The sequence below is a fragment of the Carcharodon carcharias genome, chromosome 21 (genome assembly GCF_017639515.1).
Source record: "Carcharodon carcharias isolate sCarCar2 chromosome 21, sCarCar2.pri, whole genome shotgun sequence".
Taxonomy (NCBI): Eukaryota; Metazoa; Chordata; class Chondrichthyes; order Lamniformes; family Lamnidae; genus Carcharodon; species Carcharodon carcharias.
Window position 1 is genome coordinate 20,667,276 of NC_054487.1, and position 17,600 is coordinate 20,684,875.

General features: G+C 43.1%; 1 protein-coding gene across 3 annotated transcripts in view; it reads left to right on the plus strand.

The window, feature by feature from the left end:
- braf (B-Raf proto-oncogene, serine/threonine kinase) overlaps positions 1-17,600 on the plus strand; it is a 143,777-nt gene that overhangs the window by 50,661 nt on the left and 75,516 nt on the right. For all 3 annotated transcript variants that reach the window (XM_041215781.1, XM_041215778.1, XM_041215779.1), the window contains exons 3-4: positions 10,743-11,000; positions 17,027-17,130. In XM_041215781.1, coding sequence (XP_041071715.1) covers positions 10,743-11,000; positions 17,027-17,130 — 362 coding nt within the window. The remainder of the gene's footprint in view (positions 1-10,742; positions 11,001-17,026; positions 17,131-17,600) is intronic.

Consider the following 17,600-nt stretch of genomic DNA (forward strand, 5'->3'; position numbering starts at 1 on the left):
CCTGCACTAGCTCTTTGATGGCTTTAATGTGTTGGCTTTAATCTATCGATCGGTCCTGAACATACTCAACCACTGAGCCTCCACAGCTCTCTAGGGTAGAGAATTCCAAAATAGTCACCACTCTGAGTGAAGAAATTCCTCCTCAGTACTAAATGGCCTACCCCTTATTCTGAGGCTCTGCCCCCTGGTTCTAGACCACCCTCCAGCTGCCTCCAGCCAGGGGAAACATCCTCCCTGTATCTTCTCTGTCGGGACATGTAAGAATTTTGTATGTTTTAATGAGATTACCTCCCATTGCTTTGAACTCCGAAGAATACAGGCTCAGCCTCCTCAAAGGCCAGTCCCACCATCCCAGGAATCAGTCTGGTGAACCTTCATTGCACTAACTCTATAGCAAGTATATCCTTCCTTGGGTGAGGAGACCAAAACTATACACACTACTCCAGGTGTGGTCTCAAAAGGCTGTACACAATTGCACCAAGACACATTTAGAGCTGTACTCAAATAAAGCCATTTGCCTTCCTAATTGTTTGTGGCACTTGCATGGCGGTTATGTCAAACATGATTTCCCTTTCATAAATCCATGCTGACTCTGCCCAATCCTACTATTATTTAAGTGTCCAGTTATCACATCCTTTATAATCGTAGCATTTTCACCATTACTGATGTCAGGCTAACAGGTCTGTAGTTTGTTTTCTCTCTCCTTTTTTAAATATTGAGGTTACATTTGCTACCTTCCAATCTGAAGGATCAGTTCCAGAATCTATAGAATTTTGAAAGATGACCACTAACATCCAGTATCTCTGCAGCCACCTCTTTCAACACTCTTGGTCACAGATCATCAGCACCAGGGGATTTACCAACTTTCAGTCCCATTAATTTGTCCAGTACTACTTTTAAACAAAACTAATTTCTTTCAGTTCCTCATTCTTGCTAATCCCTTGGTTCTTTAGTATTTCTGGGAGGTTTTTTTGTATCATCCTCCATGAAGACAGAACCAAAGTATTTGTTTTGTTTCTCTGCCATTTCCTTATTCTCCATCATAAATTCTCTTGGTTCTGCTGCAATGGGCCCAAATTTGTTTTTACTAAAATTTTCCTTTTCATATACCTTTAGAAGCCTTTGCAGTCTGTTTTTATGTTTCTGTCTAGATTATTTTCATATTCTATTTTCCCCTTTTTTAATCTCTTTTTATCAGCTGAATTCTAAAATAGTCCCGTACCTCAGGCTTATTACTTTTTCTAGCAACCTTATAAGCCTTTTGCTTTGATCTAATACAATCTTTAACTTCCCTTGTTAGCCATGGTTGGATCACTTTTCCTGCTGGGTTTTGTGCCTCAAAGGAATATGAATTTGTTGTAAACCATGTATTAATTTTTTAAATGCTAGCCATTGCCTGTCCACTATCATACCTGTTAATGTGGTTTCCCAATTTACCACAGCCAACTTGTCCCTCATACTTTTGTGGTTTCCTTTGTTTAGATTTAAGACTCTAGTATTGGATTGAACTACATCACTTCAAACTTAGTGCAAAATTCCACCGTATTACGGTCACTCTTCCCAAAAGGCTCCTTTACAGTGAGGTTATAAATTAGCCCTTATTGCATAATACTATATCTAAAATAGCTGATTCTCTAGTTGGTTCCTCAACATACTGTTATAGAAAATCATCTCCTGTATGTTCCAGGAATTCATCCACTACAGCATTGATGCTGATTAGATTTACCCAGTGTATATGTAGATTGAAGTTCCCCGTGCTTACTGTATCACCCTTGCTTATATGCGCCTCTAAGTTCCTGATTTATACAATGCCCTACATTACCACTACTGTTTGGTGATCTATATACAACTCCCACCCATGTTTGCTGCCCCTTGCTGTTTCTTTGCTGCACTCAAACTGACTCTGCATCTTGATCTTCCAATCCAAAATCCTCTGTCACTAATGTACTGATTTTATCACTGAGACTGTGAGGAAGAACTTTTTTACTCAGTGAATGCTAATGACCTGGAGCTTGCTGTGTACATGGGTGGTGAAAGCAGAGATGATCAATGATTTTCAGAAAGAAATTGGATGAGCACTTGAATGAAAGAAGCTTGCAGGGCTATGGGAATAAATTTGGGAATGTGATTGACTGAATTGCTTGACATAAAGCTGGCATTGACTCGATGGGCTGAGTGGCCGTTTTTTTTTAACATTCATTCTTGGGATGTGGGTTTCGCAGGCTGGGCCAGCATTTATTGCCCATCCCTAGTTGCCGCAATGACTCTGTGTAGTTACTGCAAATTATGAATCAGTTCTTTAATTTTTAAAAAATGTTTTTCATCCACTGGCATATCTTTTAATTTAGTTTCGGATTCTACCTTAGCCAACTCACCAGGTTTGTTTTGTTCCGAATTAAGATCCTGGCTTCAGATTTAAGAAAAAATTACTTTTAAACTCAATATGTTATGATCATTGTTCCCCAGATGCTCTTTTACCACATAGTTCTTAAAATAGCCTGTTCCCTTGTTGGTTCCTTGATATTCTGATTTAGAAAACTATCTTGAATGCTTTCCATGAACTTGTTCCCCACACTATTGCTTCCTGGTTTCAATCATCAGCAAAGTGATGAAAGGTTTTGTTGAAAGTTCTATTTAGTGACATTTATTCACCAATAGTCTGCTCATTCATGCTCATTCATGCTCAGTTTGAATTCCACCGAGCACTCGGCTCCCAGCCTCATTGCAGCCTTACCCAAAACATGGACAAAGGAGCTGAATTACAGAGGTGAGCCCTCGTAAAATTGAAGTCAGTTAGAATTGGGGAAGACTCTAGCCAATGGCTAGGGTGAAGCTGGTTGTGATCATTAGATGCCAATTATCTGAGCCCCAGGACTTTGCTGCAATTGGGCAGGCTGAAGCCATTGTTTTTGATCCCCGCTCCAATCTCCATTTCCTAGTTACCAACTCCATCCGTCACCTGGCAGGTTAAGAGAATAAGCAGTTGGTTTGTAACCTTGGTGTCACATTTGATCCCAAGTTGAGCTACCGACTTCATATTCGGGCCATCACTAAAACAGCCTATTCCCATCTCCATAATATTGTTCGATTTAGTCCCTGTCTTAGCTCACCTGCTACTCAAACCCTCATCCCTGCCTTTGCTATTTCTAGACTCTGCTATTCCAACACACTCCTTCTACCCTCTATAAACTTGAGATCATCCAAAACTCCACTCGCACCAAGTCAATCTAAAATAAAGGGCACAATTCTAAAGGGTATGCAGGAGCAGTGGGACCTGGGTGTATGTGTGCATAAATCATCGAAGATGGCAGGGCAGGTTGAGAAAGCAGTTAATAAAGCATACAGTAGCCTTAGCTTTGTAGAGAGCAATAGAATACAAAATCCAGGAGGTTATGTTGAATTTGTAAAGGCGGGGGGGGGGGGGGGGGGGGGGGGGGGGGGGGGGGCTGGGGGGGGGGGGGGGGGGGGGGGGGGGGGGGGGGGGGGGGGGGGGGGGCTGGGGGGGGGGCTGGGGGGGGGGGGGTTGGTGGTGGCACTGCATGAATTGCCAATTTGGAGAGCAGGTGCAGACACAATGGGCAAAATGGCCTCCTTCTGTGCTGTAATAGTTCTCTGATTGTGTGAAGTCCTGTTACCCTATCATCCCTGTGCTTGCTGAACTACATTGGCTCCTTGTCAAGTAACGTCTTGATTTTAAAATTCTCGTCCTGTTTCCAAATCCCTTTCTGGTCTTGTCCCTCCCTATGTCTGTACGTTTCACCAACTGCAAAACCCACTGAGATATCTGTGTTCCTCTAATTCTGCTGTCATGTGCATTCCCAATCATAATTGCTGCATCATAGGCAGCCGTGCCTTCAGTTGCCTAAGCCCCAAGCTCTGGAATTTCCTTCCAAATCTCTCTGCCTCTGTATCTCGCTTTCCTCCTTTTAAGACACTTCTTAAAACCTACCACTTGATCAAGCTTTAGGTTGTCTGACCTAATGTCTGCTTATGTGGCTTAGTGTCATATTTTATTTTATAAGGCTCCTGTGCAGCACCTAGGGAAGTTCCATTATGTTAAATTGCTATATAAATTTAAGTTGTTGAATTCCTCAGGTTGGTGTCTGAGGCCCAAACATCTTCAGCTGCTTCGTCAATGACCTTCCCTCCATCATAAGGTCAAAAGTGGGGATGTTCACTGATGATCACACAATGTTCAGCACCATTCATGACGCTTCAGATACTGAAGCAGGCCTTGCCCACATGCTGCAAGATCCAGACAATCTTCAAGCTTCGGCTGAAGAGTGGAAAAGTAACATTTGGGCCACACAAGTGTCAGGCAATGACTTACACCAGCAAGAGAGAGAGTAACCTTCTCTCCTTGACAGTCAGTGGCATTACTGTTGCTGAATCTCCCACTATCAACATTCTGATGGTTATCATTGACCAGAAACAAAACTGGACCAACCTTTTAAATACTATGGCTACAAGAGAAGGCCAGAGACTGGGAATGCCTTGGTGGGTAACTCACCACCTCACTTCCCTGTGCCTTTCCATCTACAAGGTACAAGTTAAGAGTGTAATAGAATACCTTCCACTTGCCTGGATGAGTGCAGCTCCAACAGCGCTTCATCCAGGACAAAGCAGCTAACTTGGCACCCTATTCACCAGTTAAACATTCATTCCGTCAACCACTGATGCATAGTAGCAGTTGCATTGCAGCAGTTCGCCAAGGCTCGTTCAGCAGCACTTTTCAAACATGCAACCTGTATCATCTAGAAGGACAAGGGCAGCAGACCCATGGGAACACCGCCACCTGAAAACCTGCCTCTAAGCTGCAACCATCCTGATTTGGAAATATATCACTGTTCCTTCACTGTCGCTGGGTCAAAATGCTGGAACTCCCTCCCTATCAGCACTGTGGGTGTACCTACACCACATAGACTGCAGCGGTTTAAGAAGGCGGCTCAACCTTCTCAAAGGCAATTAGAAATGAGCAATAAATGTGGGCCTTGCCAGCAATGCCAACATCCCATGAACAATTAAATAATAAGTCTGAGACTACAAAAATCAGGTTGCGAAAGTTCTTTGTTTGCCTTTGAGGGTTGGTTGGGTGCAGGTTTTTTTCTCCTGTGGTTTATTAAATTTTAAATTTAGCATTTCAGGTGGTGGAGGTGCCTTTTTTATCTCATCCGATTTCCCCCTTTTTATTCTTTCCTCACTTGAAAGTGATAACTTTTCCTCAGGGTTTGGTGCCAGCCAATACTCTGCTCTTTTACTCAGGTGCCTATGCATTCAATCTTGGCTGAGATTTCTTAGTTGGCTTCTTCCATTTCCAGAACGTTTTTTATTCCAGCTGACGTGGGACTGTGGCCTGCGAGTTCTCCAGCTGACGTGGGACTGTGGCCTGCGAGTTCCTCTCTGCACGCTTATTACCTTTGTTCTCACCCAGCTCCATTGGTCTCCTGTGCCCCAGTGAACGAATTCAGAATTCTGGTGCTTGTTTTGAAACTCTTTCATGGTCTCACCACACTGATGTATCTCTCTAGCTGGATGTGCCAATCCCTGCACTCTATTCTTCTACCCCTGGATTGGTGTTTCCCCCATTCTCTTTGCTTCACCATCAGTTATCCAGGCATTACATCCCTACCGCCCACCAACCTGTCTTCCAAAACTTCATTTCCGTCTGCAAAAATCTCCATGAAGACCCACTTGATCGACTTACCTGATCTTTAATCTGCCCCTCCCACCCCAATTCCTTCATCTTTTTCTAATGGGCTTTGTCTACCCGAGGGCTAGTGCTGACGGCAGACCTGTTGGCCAATAACAATCTGGGAGTGGAGAACAAATGTCAGGAAGGAGGTTTCCTGCTGGCTGTGCCTTGGTGTTTTTTTCGGTTGCAGAACCAGAGCATTGTTCCCAGACTCTGATTGCTTGTTGGGATTTTTTGCTCATCATGGTGTTTAAAGACTCAAGATTCTCACCAAAGGAGAAAGGCAATGACCTGACCTTGACCAATAGAAGTACAGTGGCATAAGATTTTTCTTTTGATATGCGAGGGAATTATAATATCCTTTGCAGATTGATTGTGTGCCAAGTTTCTGCAAGTGTGTGTGTGTGTGTGTATATGCCTGTTGACTCTGTGTGCAGTGTGGGATCAGCACGCTTGTTTGTAAGTAGCAGAGCATTACTTTCTTGTACTAACTCCCACACTGTCAGAGATAAAGTAAGGTCAACAGATTACCTTGTTGCTTCTTATATGATAACATTTAAAAAATCACTCACTTAATAAGTCCTTTTCTTAAAAAAGAAAAGCCAATCTTAATTTCCAGAGGGATAAATTTTAAAGCAGAGGAGTTATGTTAAGCTTATAAACACCACAATTAGTACTGTGCACAACTCCGATCTCCATATTATTAAAGGACATAGAGGCATTGCAGAAAGTGCAAAAAAGATGCACAAAGGTGGTATCAGAACTGAGAGGTTACACCTATTGGGAAAGGTTGAATAGGTTGAGACTCTTTTCTTGAGAAGACAGAATGGTGATCTGATGGAGGATTAGATAGGGTAGACATGGAGAAAATGTTTCCACTTCTGGGGGAGACTAAAACAAGGAGTCATAAATACAAGATAGTCATTAATAAATCCAATAGGGAATTCAGGGGTAACTTGTTTACCAAAGGGAGTGGTTGGGGCAGATAGTATTATTGGATTTATTGGGAAGCTGGATAGCTACATGAGGGAGAAAGGAACAGGTAGACACTGATAGCGTTAGATGAAGAGGTGTGGGAGGAAGCTCGGTTGGAGTGTAAACACCGATTGTATCCCAGTTGGGCTGAAGGGTCTGTTTCTGTGCTTCAGACTGAATGTAACTCAATGCAGTGAGGTGAGAGTTGATGTTCCATTCTACACATGGCTGCTCACCAGTAAGTTGTCCACCTCTTTATCACAAGGGGGCTGGAACACAAAGGGGTGGAACTTGTTTATCTGTTGTAAATCCAGAGTACTGCGTTCAGCTCTGACCACCACAACTCAGGGAGGATATGTTAGCCTTGGAGTGGAAGCAGCATAGATTCACCAGAATCTGATACTGGTGCTTAAATGGGTGAAATGATGAAGGCAGGTTACATACCCCCTTGAGTATGGTAGATTAAGGGATGATCAGATTGAGGTGTATAAGATTATCGAAGGAGATGATAGGGAGATAGAGAGAAATCATTTCTTCTGGTGGCAGAATGTAACAAGAGCTAGTCAGAGGCTGGGAATTCTGTGAAGAGTAACTCACCTGATTCCCCAAAGCCTATCCACCATCTACAAGGCACAGGTCAGGAGTGTGATGGAATATGCTTCACTTACCTGGATGAGTGCAGCTCCAGCACCGCTCAAGCTCAGTACCATCCAGGATAAAGCAGTCTGCTTGATAAGCACCCCATCCACCACTTTAACCATTCAGTCCCTCCACCACCAATGCACAGTGACAGCTGTGTGCACCATCTACAAGATGTGCTGCAGCAACTCACCAAGGCTCCTTCAACAGCATCTTCAAAACCCGTGACCTCTGCCATCTAGAAGGACAAGGGTGACAGGTGCATGGGAACACCACCACCTGGAAGTTCCCCTCTAAGTCACTCACTACCCTGACTTGGAAATATATCGCTGTTCCTTCACTGTCGCTAGGCAGCTCGCCACCATCTTCACAAGGGTAATTAGGAAAAGGCAATAAATGCTGGCCCAGCCAGTGATGCCCACATTCTGTGAAAGACAAAAAAAGAGAGGACCTAACCTTAAGATTAGTGCTAGGCTGTTAAAGGGATGAGGTCAGGAAGTACTTGCTCATACAAAGGATAGTGGTCAGTTGAAAATGTCAGAACTGATATTGATAGATTTTAATTAGATAAGGACATTAAGATAGGGAAATGGGGGTTAAGATACAGATCAGCTATGATCTAACTGAATGGCAGAGCAGGCTCAATGGACTGAATGGCCACCTGTGTTCAGTGCTCCTCCTCCAGCCTGTGCAACTAAGGTGTGGCTAAGGGGTCACAGTACAAACTTCAAGCCAATTACTTACAAAGGGTGAAGGCCATCCAGTCGTGACAGCTTTAACGTTCATTGCTTGCAGTAGATTGAAATGCACTGTTCTCTTTGAGTTCTGCTGTAATCACACTATCTGCAGCTGGCAGAGGAGGAGGAGCTCTTTCTCTTTGTCCTGATGCTTTCTTCCACTGGCGGTGTGAACACTTGCACCATGCACCTCCAGTTTCTTCCACTTCCATCCTGTCTTCCAACAGCCCCTTTCATATTCCTATCTCAGCTGCTCAATTCCAGCTCACAGTGGGACTGGTTCTAAAGGGCTCCCCTTGTACTGCAACACACAGCTGTGGAAAACCCCATGACATTGTTTCTCTCTCCACAGTTGCTGTCAGATCTGTTGAGTATTTCCAGTATTTTGTATTTTTATTTCTCACTTGTAAACAGGTGCTTATGCGGTGAATTTGCTGCATTCATCGGAATTCCTTTGAATGTTAGAGCCTTTTTTTATTCTAAATGATCTAACTTTTTCTGTGCCTGAGAAGATGTGGGTTATTTTTACTGGGAAATTGAGCACTTTCTATTTCAATCATCCAATGTCAGTTTTGACCAGTTCCAGGTCAGGTACAAAATGACTCAGTGCAGACTGAACCTTGTCTACCCTGCCCCCATAATATTCACCCATTTGCCAATTTGGGCTAAATTGCATTCAATTTTTTTCAATGAGCCTATCCATTGGGTACTGGATTGAGACTGCCCTACTCATTTCACAGAAGATTACTATGGGTCAAGAGGCACTTAATGTTGCTTTATAATGTCAAATCAGAGAAGGAGGCTATTCAGCCCATTGTGCCTGTGCTTGCACTTTGAAAGAGCAAATGTGCTTTGACCTGCATCCCTGCATTTTGTCCACAAGCTCCTCATCAAGTGCCTGCCCAATTTCCTTTTAATATTATGGAATCAGCTTCCACCATCTTTGCAGTTAGAGCATTCATGATCCTGACAAATCTCTGTCTATTTTATGTGGGTTTGGAGGGATTTTATGCCAGTTGAAGTCAGACACGTGCATATCAGAACACTCTTTATCTCAGTTTGTCACTTGTTGCGAGTCCCGGGCTATTCCTGTAGCACAGATTAGATCCAGGTAAAGCTCTCTGCACTAACCTGTGGTCTTAGAAGATTCCCCCCCCTGCCCCCCCAGACCATCCTGCCCCGCTGCTCCCATGAGACTGTCGACCTGAGACAAATCAAACACAGCTTGTAACTCTTTCGAGTACAAACCCGTTTCCATCTGTTCCAGATGAAGTTACATTGTTTCATCGTTTGCCATTGTGAGATTTGAACTCCTGATCTTGGGGTTACAAACCCAGTACCATAACCACTTGGCTATTTAGGCCAAGCCAAACACAGCTTGTACTCTATCGGAACAAGATTGAGCCTGAATGAACCAAAGTTAATCGGAATGAAAATCAGGACTGGCACCTGAATCACTGTAGCCCATTTTACAGTGTCACCTAAAGTCAAAGTTATGCTCACTTTTTTAAAAATATAAAATCATCCTACAAAGAATATCATTAATCTGGTGGGGGAGATAGAGATTTGAAGTTGTGGGTGGGCAGGATGCTTTAACCCTATACATTTAATTTGCAATTCATGGTATTTATAATACAGTGGTTTGCAGGTCTGATTTCAAAAAATGTTGAAGCTTTTTTAACTCAGATTTCCCCTATTTCCTCCCTGTTCCATAGCTCTGATTCTGTCTGGTTGCCCTGCAAATGTTGGTGGGCAATTTGATCATGGCGGGGTATTGCAACCACGTTTAGTCCTGCCCTCTCGCACCACATGTACTTTCTCCAACGATCCACTGCTGGTCATTTTTTTTTTCACATTCATGTATCTCCCTCATCCTCACAGCCCAGAGGATCTAGAGGAACTTGTCGTAGCCTCGAACTGCTGTGTTAAGCTAATTCAGAGGTTTGGTAATATTCCAGTACCATTAGAGAGTACATGCATGTTGCAATTGTCATTGCATCACAACCTGAGAAGTTTACTGTGAGGGACTTCAGTTGTGTGGAGAGACTAGAGAAGTTTGGATTATTCTCCTTTAAAAGGGAGAAAATCATGAGGAGATTTGATCGCAATGTTCAAAATTTAGTGGTTTGAGTAAATGAGGAGAAATTGTTGGCACTGGCAGGAGAGTCAGTAACCAGAGGCCACAGATGCAAAGTTAAAAGCAGGGGCACCAAAGTGAAGACGTGGAGATTTTTGTTTTATGCAGAGTTATGATCTGCAATACAAAACCTGAACAGGTGATTGAAACGTGCATCACTTTCATAAGAGAATTGGTTAAATAATTAAAGGGGAAACATTTGCAGGGCCATGGGTAAAGAGCAGGGAGGTGGGACTAATTGAATAGCTCTTTCAAAGGCACAATGTATTGAATGGTCTCCTGCTGCACTCTGATTCTATAGCTGTTAACTAGCTCCCTGGTTAAATAGTAATGAACCTGTGTTTTAGAACAATTTGCACAGGTTTAATGTGATGGGTTAAGGTCTTTAAAGTAATGCTTTACAAGCAGTATATGTCGACTGAAGTTTAGTTGAATGTGTGCTTAAATGATTCATTTCAGCTTAGCTTTGCTGGACTATTAATAAAAATGGATATATGAACATGCCAAAAGTGCCAACCACTCTTCAATTGGTAAGAAGCTTGCATTCTGAATTCTTTTCCAGGCTTATGAAGAGTACACAAGCAAGCTGGATGCTCTGCAACAACGTGAACAGCAATTGCTAGAGTCCATGGGGAATGGCATGGAGTTCCCAAACACTAATCCCACCTTGACGGAACTGATGGAGCCCTGCACCCACCTTTCTGTCACTCAGAACTCTCCAAGCCTGTTACAGCACCCAAGTGACAGTTCGAGAGCCAACCCCAAATCTCCTCAGAAACCCATTGTTCGAGTCTTCCTGCCCAACAAACAGAGGACTGTGGTGAGTAAAAACAGTGAAGGGAGTGACATGAGATTCTGAGGAACAACTGCAGGCCAACAAGGGGTCCTAAGTTCATGAAGACTGGAAAACCATAAGGTAATTTGTATTGTGGGCCTTTGTGGACATAATACAAATATATTTCCTTAACATCACCTTCCTGCACCTACTGTAATCCCACAGAGAACTCTTTCTTAAAGGTTGCTTCTTTTATTAATTTTCTTAAGTTGGCTTTATTAATAAGGGAGTGGAAGAGCAAGGAAGTCATGTTGAACTTGAATAAGACACTAGTTCAGCCTCAGCTGCAGTATTGTGTCAAGTTCTGGGCACCACACTTTAGGAAGGATGTGAAAACACTGGAAAGAGTATGTAAAGATTCACTGGGATGGTTCTCGTTTAGTGGATAGATTTGAGAAGTTAGGACTGTCTTCTTTGGAGAAGAGAAGATTTGAGAGGAGATTTGTAGACATTCAAAATCATGAGGGACCTGGACAACGTAGATAGGGAAAGACTGTTCCCACTTGGGAAACGACTTGAAAGCAAGAGGGCACAGATTTAAAGTAATTGTTTTTGCTGCTCTTGCCAATGCAGTGAATTTCACGCAGCGAGTGATTACCCCTTGTTCCTATGCCTGGTGTGTCCTGTCAGATGTGTCCCCTATTCATGTACCTGGTGCACTCCATTAAATGTGACCTCTGTTTACACATTAAATGTGTTCACTGCTATGTGTCTCACTAAATGTGTTGCCTTGTTCATCTGCCTAGCGTACCCCACACAGTTAGATTCAGTTTGCTGATCTATTGCCAATGCATCCCTCTAGATGGAAAATGGTTAAAAAAAAACAGGTGCCAACCTGATTTGGGCCTTGAGCTATAATTTTGCTCATGATTACTCCTTTAATTTACACACACTGCATATATTTGTGTTTAAGCCTCGAGGTACCTGCCCAGTGGGTTGGGCTTGACATATACACAGATAACCTTCTCCTTGGGGATTCCCTCCTAACAAAGCAATACTGCCAAAGATGTGAAGGCAGCCCTCTCCTTCCAAATCCCACTTGCCCCAGTGTTGGGCATTTAAATGGGGACAGCACCCTTGGCTCTTGCTGCTGGGGCACAATCCAGCAAGATAGTTGCAAAGTGACGGGATTCACTGCACTGGAGCTACTGAGTTGGGCTGGGAGGACCTGATGGGCAGGGTATCCAGGACACTGATGGTCAACAAGATGAGCAAGGAGAAGATGCACACAAGGGTAAAGATCTTGGTGGGTTGTGGTTTTACGTTATTTAGCCTAATGAAATAAGGTGATTTTAGGCTTGGAGGCTTCTGCTTCAATTCTACAAGTACGAGTGCCATTAAGATACAGGGATTCATCACTGCAGCAAGACTGGCGTTTTTAAGGGATAAAATGACACTTCCTCACACAACCTGAATCAGATAACTTGTGATTATCAACCTGCAGTTTGAATCTCTGCCACCTTATTGGATTGAATCGCCCTCTGCCTTCTGCCATTTCCCTTACTGACCTTCTGACCCTCTGGGTTTCACTCCCTCTTGGCATTTGTCTTTTAACCTCCTTGTTTATTTTCCTCCCTAAACCATCAGCCTTTCTAACCCTCTTCCCTTCTTTAAGGTACTCCATAAAACCTACCTTCTTGGCTATCTTTCGTAACACATTTTAAGGTAGCTCAGTTTTAAATATTGCTTCTGTTCCAGTGAAATGCCTTGGGACTCTTTGCGACCTTAAAAATGCTATATAAATACAAGTTATTGTTCTTGACAATGTACTGGCTGGAAGAGGGAGAGAGTGCTTGTGTACTTGAATGTATTTATTCTCACCATAGGTGCATTCAACCTTATTTACCCAACACTTTGAACTTTGCTTTTCATTAATTTTACCCTTGCTATATAACTGGGATCCTCAGCAGACTGCTTAGAAACATAGAAAGTTTACAGCACACCATGAGGACATTCAGCCCACCATAACTGTGCAGGTTGCAAATGAGTTATCGAGCCTAATTTCCAGCTCTTAGCCCACAACCTCATAGGTTACAACTGTTCAAATGCATACGCAAGTATTCTTTTTTCAAATGTAATGAGGGTTTCTGCCTCTACCACACTTGCAGGCAGTGAGCTGCAGACTCCCACCACCCTCTGGGTGAAAAAAATTATCCTCAACTCCCCTCTAATCCTTTGCGCAAGTTACTTTACATCTTCCCCCTCTGCTTACTGACCTCCCCACTGAAGGAAATACCTTCAGGGATCTGTGTACATACACTCCAAGGTCCCTCTATTTCCCTACACTTCTCAGTATCCTCCCGTTTATTGTGTATTCCCTTGCCTTGTTAAACCTCCCGAATGCATTACCTCGCACTTCTCTAGATTGAAAACTTGGGAGTAATTTCAGAGAATTCAATACCATGATGTGGGATGGACTGCGGGTGGGGATGGGTTCGGAAAAATGAGCAATAGAATGTGGATACAAAATTGGCTGGGTGATAGGAAAAAGAGGGTAGAGGTTAATGGATGTGTTTCAAGTTGGAGGAAAGTTTGTGGCGGAGTTCTCCAGGGGTCAGGACCCTTGTTTTTACTGAAATATATGAATGACCAAGACCATGGCGTACAGGGCACATTTCAAATTTTGTGCATGATATTAAACTTGGAAGCATTGTGAACTCTGAGGAGGGTGGTGTAGAACTTCAAAGGGACTTAGACAAGTTAGTTGAATGGGTGGACAGGTGGCAGATGAAGCTTAATGCAGAGAAGTGTGAAGTAATTCATTTTTGTAGGAAGAACATGGTTGAACAAGGCAGTGGAATCCAGAAACTTGGGAGTCATTTCAGAGTTCAATGCCATGATGTGGGATGGGCTTGGATAATTGAACATTAGACAGAATAGCAAGAACAAGATAATGATGCTATTCTAACAAAATTGTTATCACACAGGAGGCCGCCATTTGGCCTATCATGTCTACACTAGCTTTCCAAACGAGCAATTTGCTTAGAATGTGGAGGGACAGTATAAAATAAAGGGCACAATTCTAAAGCAGGAGCAGAGGGACTTGTGTATATGTGCATAAGTCACTGAAGGTGGTGGGATAGATTGATAGCGCGGTTCATAAAGGCATATAGTATCCTGGGCTTTCTCAATAGGGGTGTAGTGTTCAAGAGCAGGGACATTATGTTGAACTCATATAGGATACTAGTCCGACCTCAACTGGTGGTTTGCGTCCAGTTCTGGGTGCTGCCCTTTAGGATGGATTTGAAGGTATTGGAAAGAGTACAGAAAAAGATTCATGAGAATGATTCCAGGGATGATGAAATTCAGCTATGAAGATAGATTGGAGAAGTTATGACTGTTTTCCTTAGACAAAATCCTGGAACTCCCTCCCGAACAGCACTGTGAGTGTACCTACATCACAGGGACTGCAGCTGTTCAAGATGGCTGCTCACCACCACCTTCTCAAGGGCAACTAGGGATGGGCAATAAATGCTGGCCCAGCCAGCAATGACCTCATCCTGTAAGTGAATTTTTTTTAAAAAAAAAAAGGGCTGAGAGAATATTTGATTGAGGTTTTCAAAATCATGAGGTTTCTGGACAGAGTAGATACGGAGAAACTGCTCCCACTGGTGAAAGGATTGAAAACCACTGGGCACAGATTTAAAGTAATGAATAAAAGAAGCAAAGACGCAGCAAGTGGTTAGGGTCTGGAATGCACTGCCTGAGAGTGTGGTGGAGACAGGTTCAATTGAGACATTCAAAAGGGAATTACTGTTATCTGAAAAGGAGGAATGAGCAGCGCTATGGGGAGAAGGTGGGAGAATGGAACTAAGTGAATTGCTCATTTGGAGAGCCAGTGCAGACATGATGGGCTGAATGGCCTCCTTTTGCACTGTAACATTCTGTGGTTCTGAGAATAGCATTATTATCATCTTGCTATTCTGTCTGATGTTCATTTCTCCATGCCCATCCTACATATTGGCCTTGCACTCTGACCCCCCAAGTTTTTCGATTCTACTGCCCTGCCCAGAAGCCTATCCTGCATGTTGATCACTCTTTATGTGAAGATCCTTAATTTGCCTTTTATTGGTCTCAGCCTGGATCTCCATGTGTGACTGTCACCATTTTACCCTGACATAGCACTTCAAATTAACATTTCTTAAGCCTTTTAAACCTTTGTGTAGAGCTCCATGAGGTAACCGCTCACTCACCACTTTTCAAGAGTCCTCGTATCTCCAGTCTTTAGTCATAATTCAGACCTCCTGGCATTAGGCTGAGCCTCATGTACTCTGGAGGCAATGCAGAGAAGAGCCGAGGTGTGGTCAAAGGTGTGCACCTTTCCTGAGATGCTGTCTGCTCAGAGCATTGTATTGGGAATGCATGGCACCCCCCAATATTCTCTACTGATATAGCAATATAATCCTTGGCTCAGTTGATAGTATTCTCGTCTCTGAGTCAGAAGATTGTGGGTTCAGGTACCGCTCCAGAGGCTTGTGCACCAAATCTAGGCTGACATTTCAGTTCTATACTAAAGGAATGCTAGTTATGCTGTTGGAGGTGCTGTCTTTCGGATGAGATATTACCCTGAAACCTGATCTGCCCTGGTATACAAGGCATATGGTATTCCAGGGTACTATTTGGAGACAAGCAGAGTTCCCTGTTCCCTGTTCCCTGGCTAATATTTATCCCTCAGCCAACATCATTAAAACAGGTTATCTGGTCATGCATTTAAACACTGTTTGTAAGATCCTGCTCTGTGCAAATTGACAGCTGTATTTCCTGACATTACAACAGTGACTACCAATTGAAAGCACTGTGAAGTGATTTGAGATGCCCTGAGGTTATGAAAGACAGTACAAATGCTAGTGGTTTCCTCTCCTATAGTTCAATATCTTATTCCAGCACAGAATGGGAAATATTGCATAATTGTCACAGAATTTCAGAGTATAATACATCTATGAAAATCACCATCCCAGTAATATATCTACCCTCCTGTGCACATGAGACATACCTCTTGAAGAACAAGGAAGGTTATGCCAAAGGGATATATATCTCACACCATTCTTGGAAGCTGTCTCTTCCAGTGGCCCTTTGTGCAGGTGCCCTGTTGGCAGTTCCAACACGATGTCTTTAATCTAATGTGTGGAGGGTCAAATTTGTGTTACTTGAAGTTAGTTGTCAAACCCTTTGAATGTCTACCCAATGTTGTCATCAATATTTTCACTCCAATTAATGGAGCCTGGCTTTGGTATATTGAAGAGGAAAGGTGCCTGTCGGTTTATTGGCAAGCTGAAGCTTTTGTAGAATGATATTCCCCTTGATTTAGCTTTCACCATCAACCATTGCATCGTTAGTGAAGGTAAGGCTCCAAGTTGCACTCCTGATATTTGCAGAGTTACTGAACTGTACCTCAGTTGCAGTGGATTTGCAAAGGGGAAAAAAAAATCACTTTCCATACACTGGAGTGCCAACCAACCCTGGGTCCATGCCCATTCTATATGTACTGAGGTGCATGCCCACACTACTTGTAACCAGGGCACATGCCAACCTGACATGGATCATGGCCACTCTACATGTTAGTGGGAAAACCCCAATCCTCTTTGTTAAAAGATTAATATTGTGTACAACATACTGTGTGTATGGGGTGGGAATTGACCATATAATTAAACTCAAGTCGTGAATGAACTTTGAGCTCCACCTCTTCCTTATGCCACTCTGGTCAGATAATGAGTTGGATGTGTGGTGGGACATAGGGCAGGATGATGTATTTTACAAGAAACAAAGTTTAAATACAGAGTCTATTTGTAAATAATCTACAGCAGTTCGGTCCCCAGGTGTGAATGACAGAGAAATTGCCCAATAATATCCATTTTGTCTGGGAATAGTGTTGTCACCATGTGCAGTCTTGTCTGACACAGCGATGTCAATATGAATTGAAACCGGAGATCTTCCACTCAGGACCTTGTTTGTGAGAGGAATAGCAGCCAGTGCTCTATGCCGGGTACTTAATCCCCTTTTGCCTTTTCTAGGTCCCAGCACGGTGTGGGGTGACTGTGAGAGACAGCTTGAAGAAAGCTCTGATGATGAGGGGGCTGACCGCAGACTGCTGTGCAGTCTACAGGACACAGGATGGGTGAGTAGTGTGCTGAGGAACTTGAAACTGGTGAGGGAACATGGTGGCATTGGACTGTATGACAGGAGAGATCTCAGCTGATGAGTGACATTTAGAGGACCCTGTGCAGTTGTGACCCCTGATTAGCTGTTGGCTACTAGCCCTATTGTGTATGGGGTTATTTAAAATATTTTACCAGGTTGTGCAAGTGAGAGGTTACTTCTAATTAACTTAATTGTAGTTAGTGGGATCAGTGTTGCGTCAGTTGGTAGTTGGTGGTATCAGTGTCCCCTTGGTTAGTAGTTGGTGGATTATTGTTCCTTCAGTTAGTAGCTATTAGGATCCAGGGTCACCTTGATCAGATACCAATGGCACCTTGAATAGTGAGGTATTAATGAACTTCATTTATTCTCAACCTGCGGAATATCACTTTAAAATTTTTTTCAACTGGGTTTCTTTCATCTCCTGAAAGTGCTGATTTTTGTTGGGCT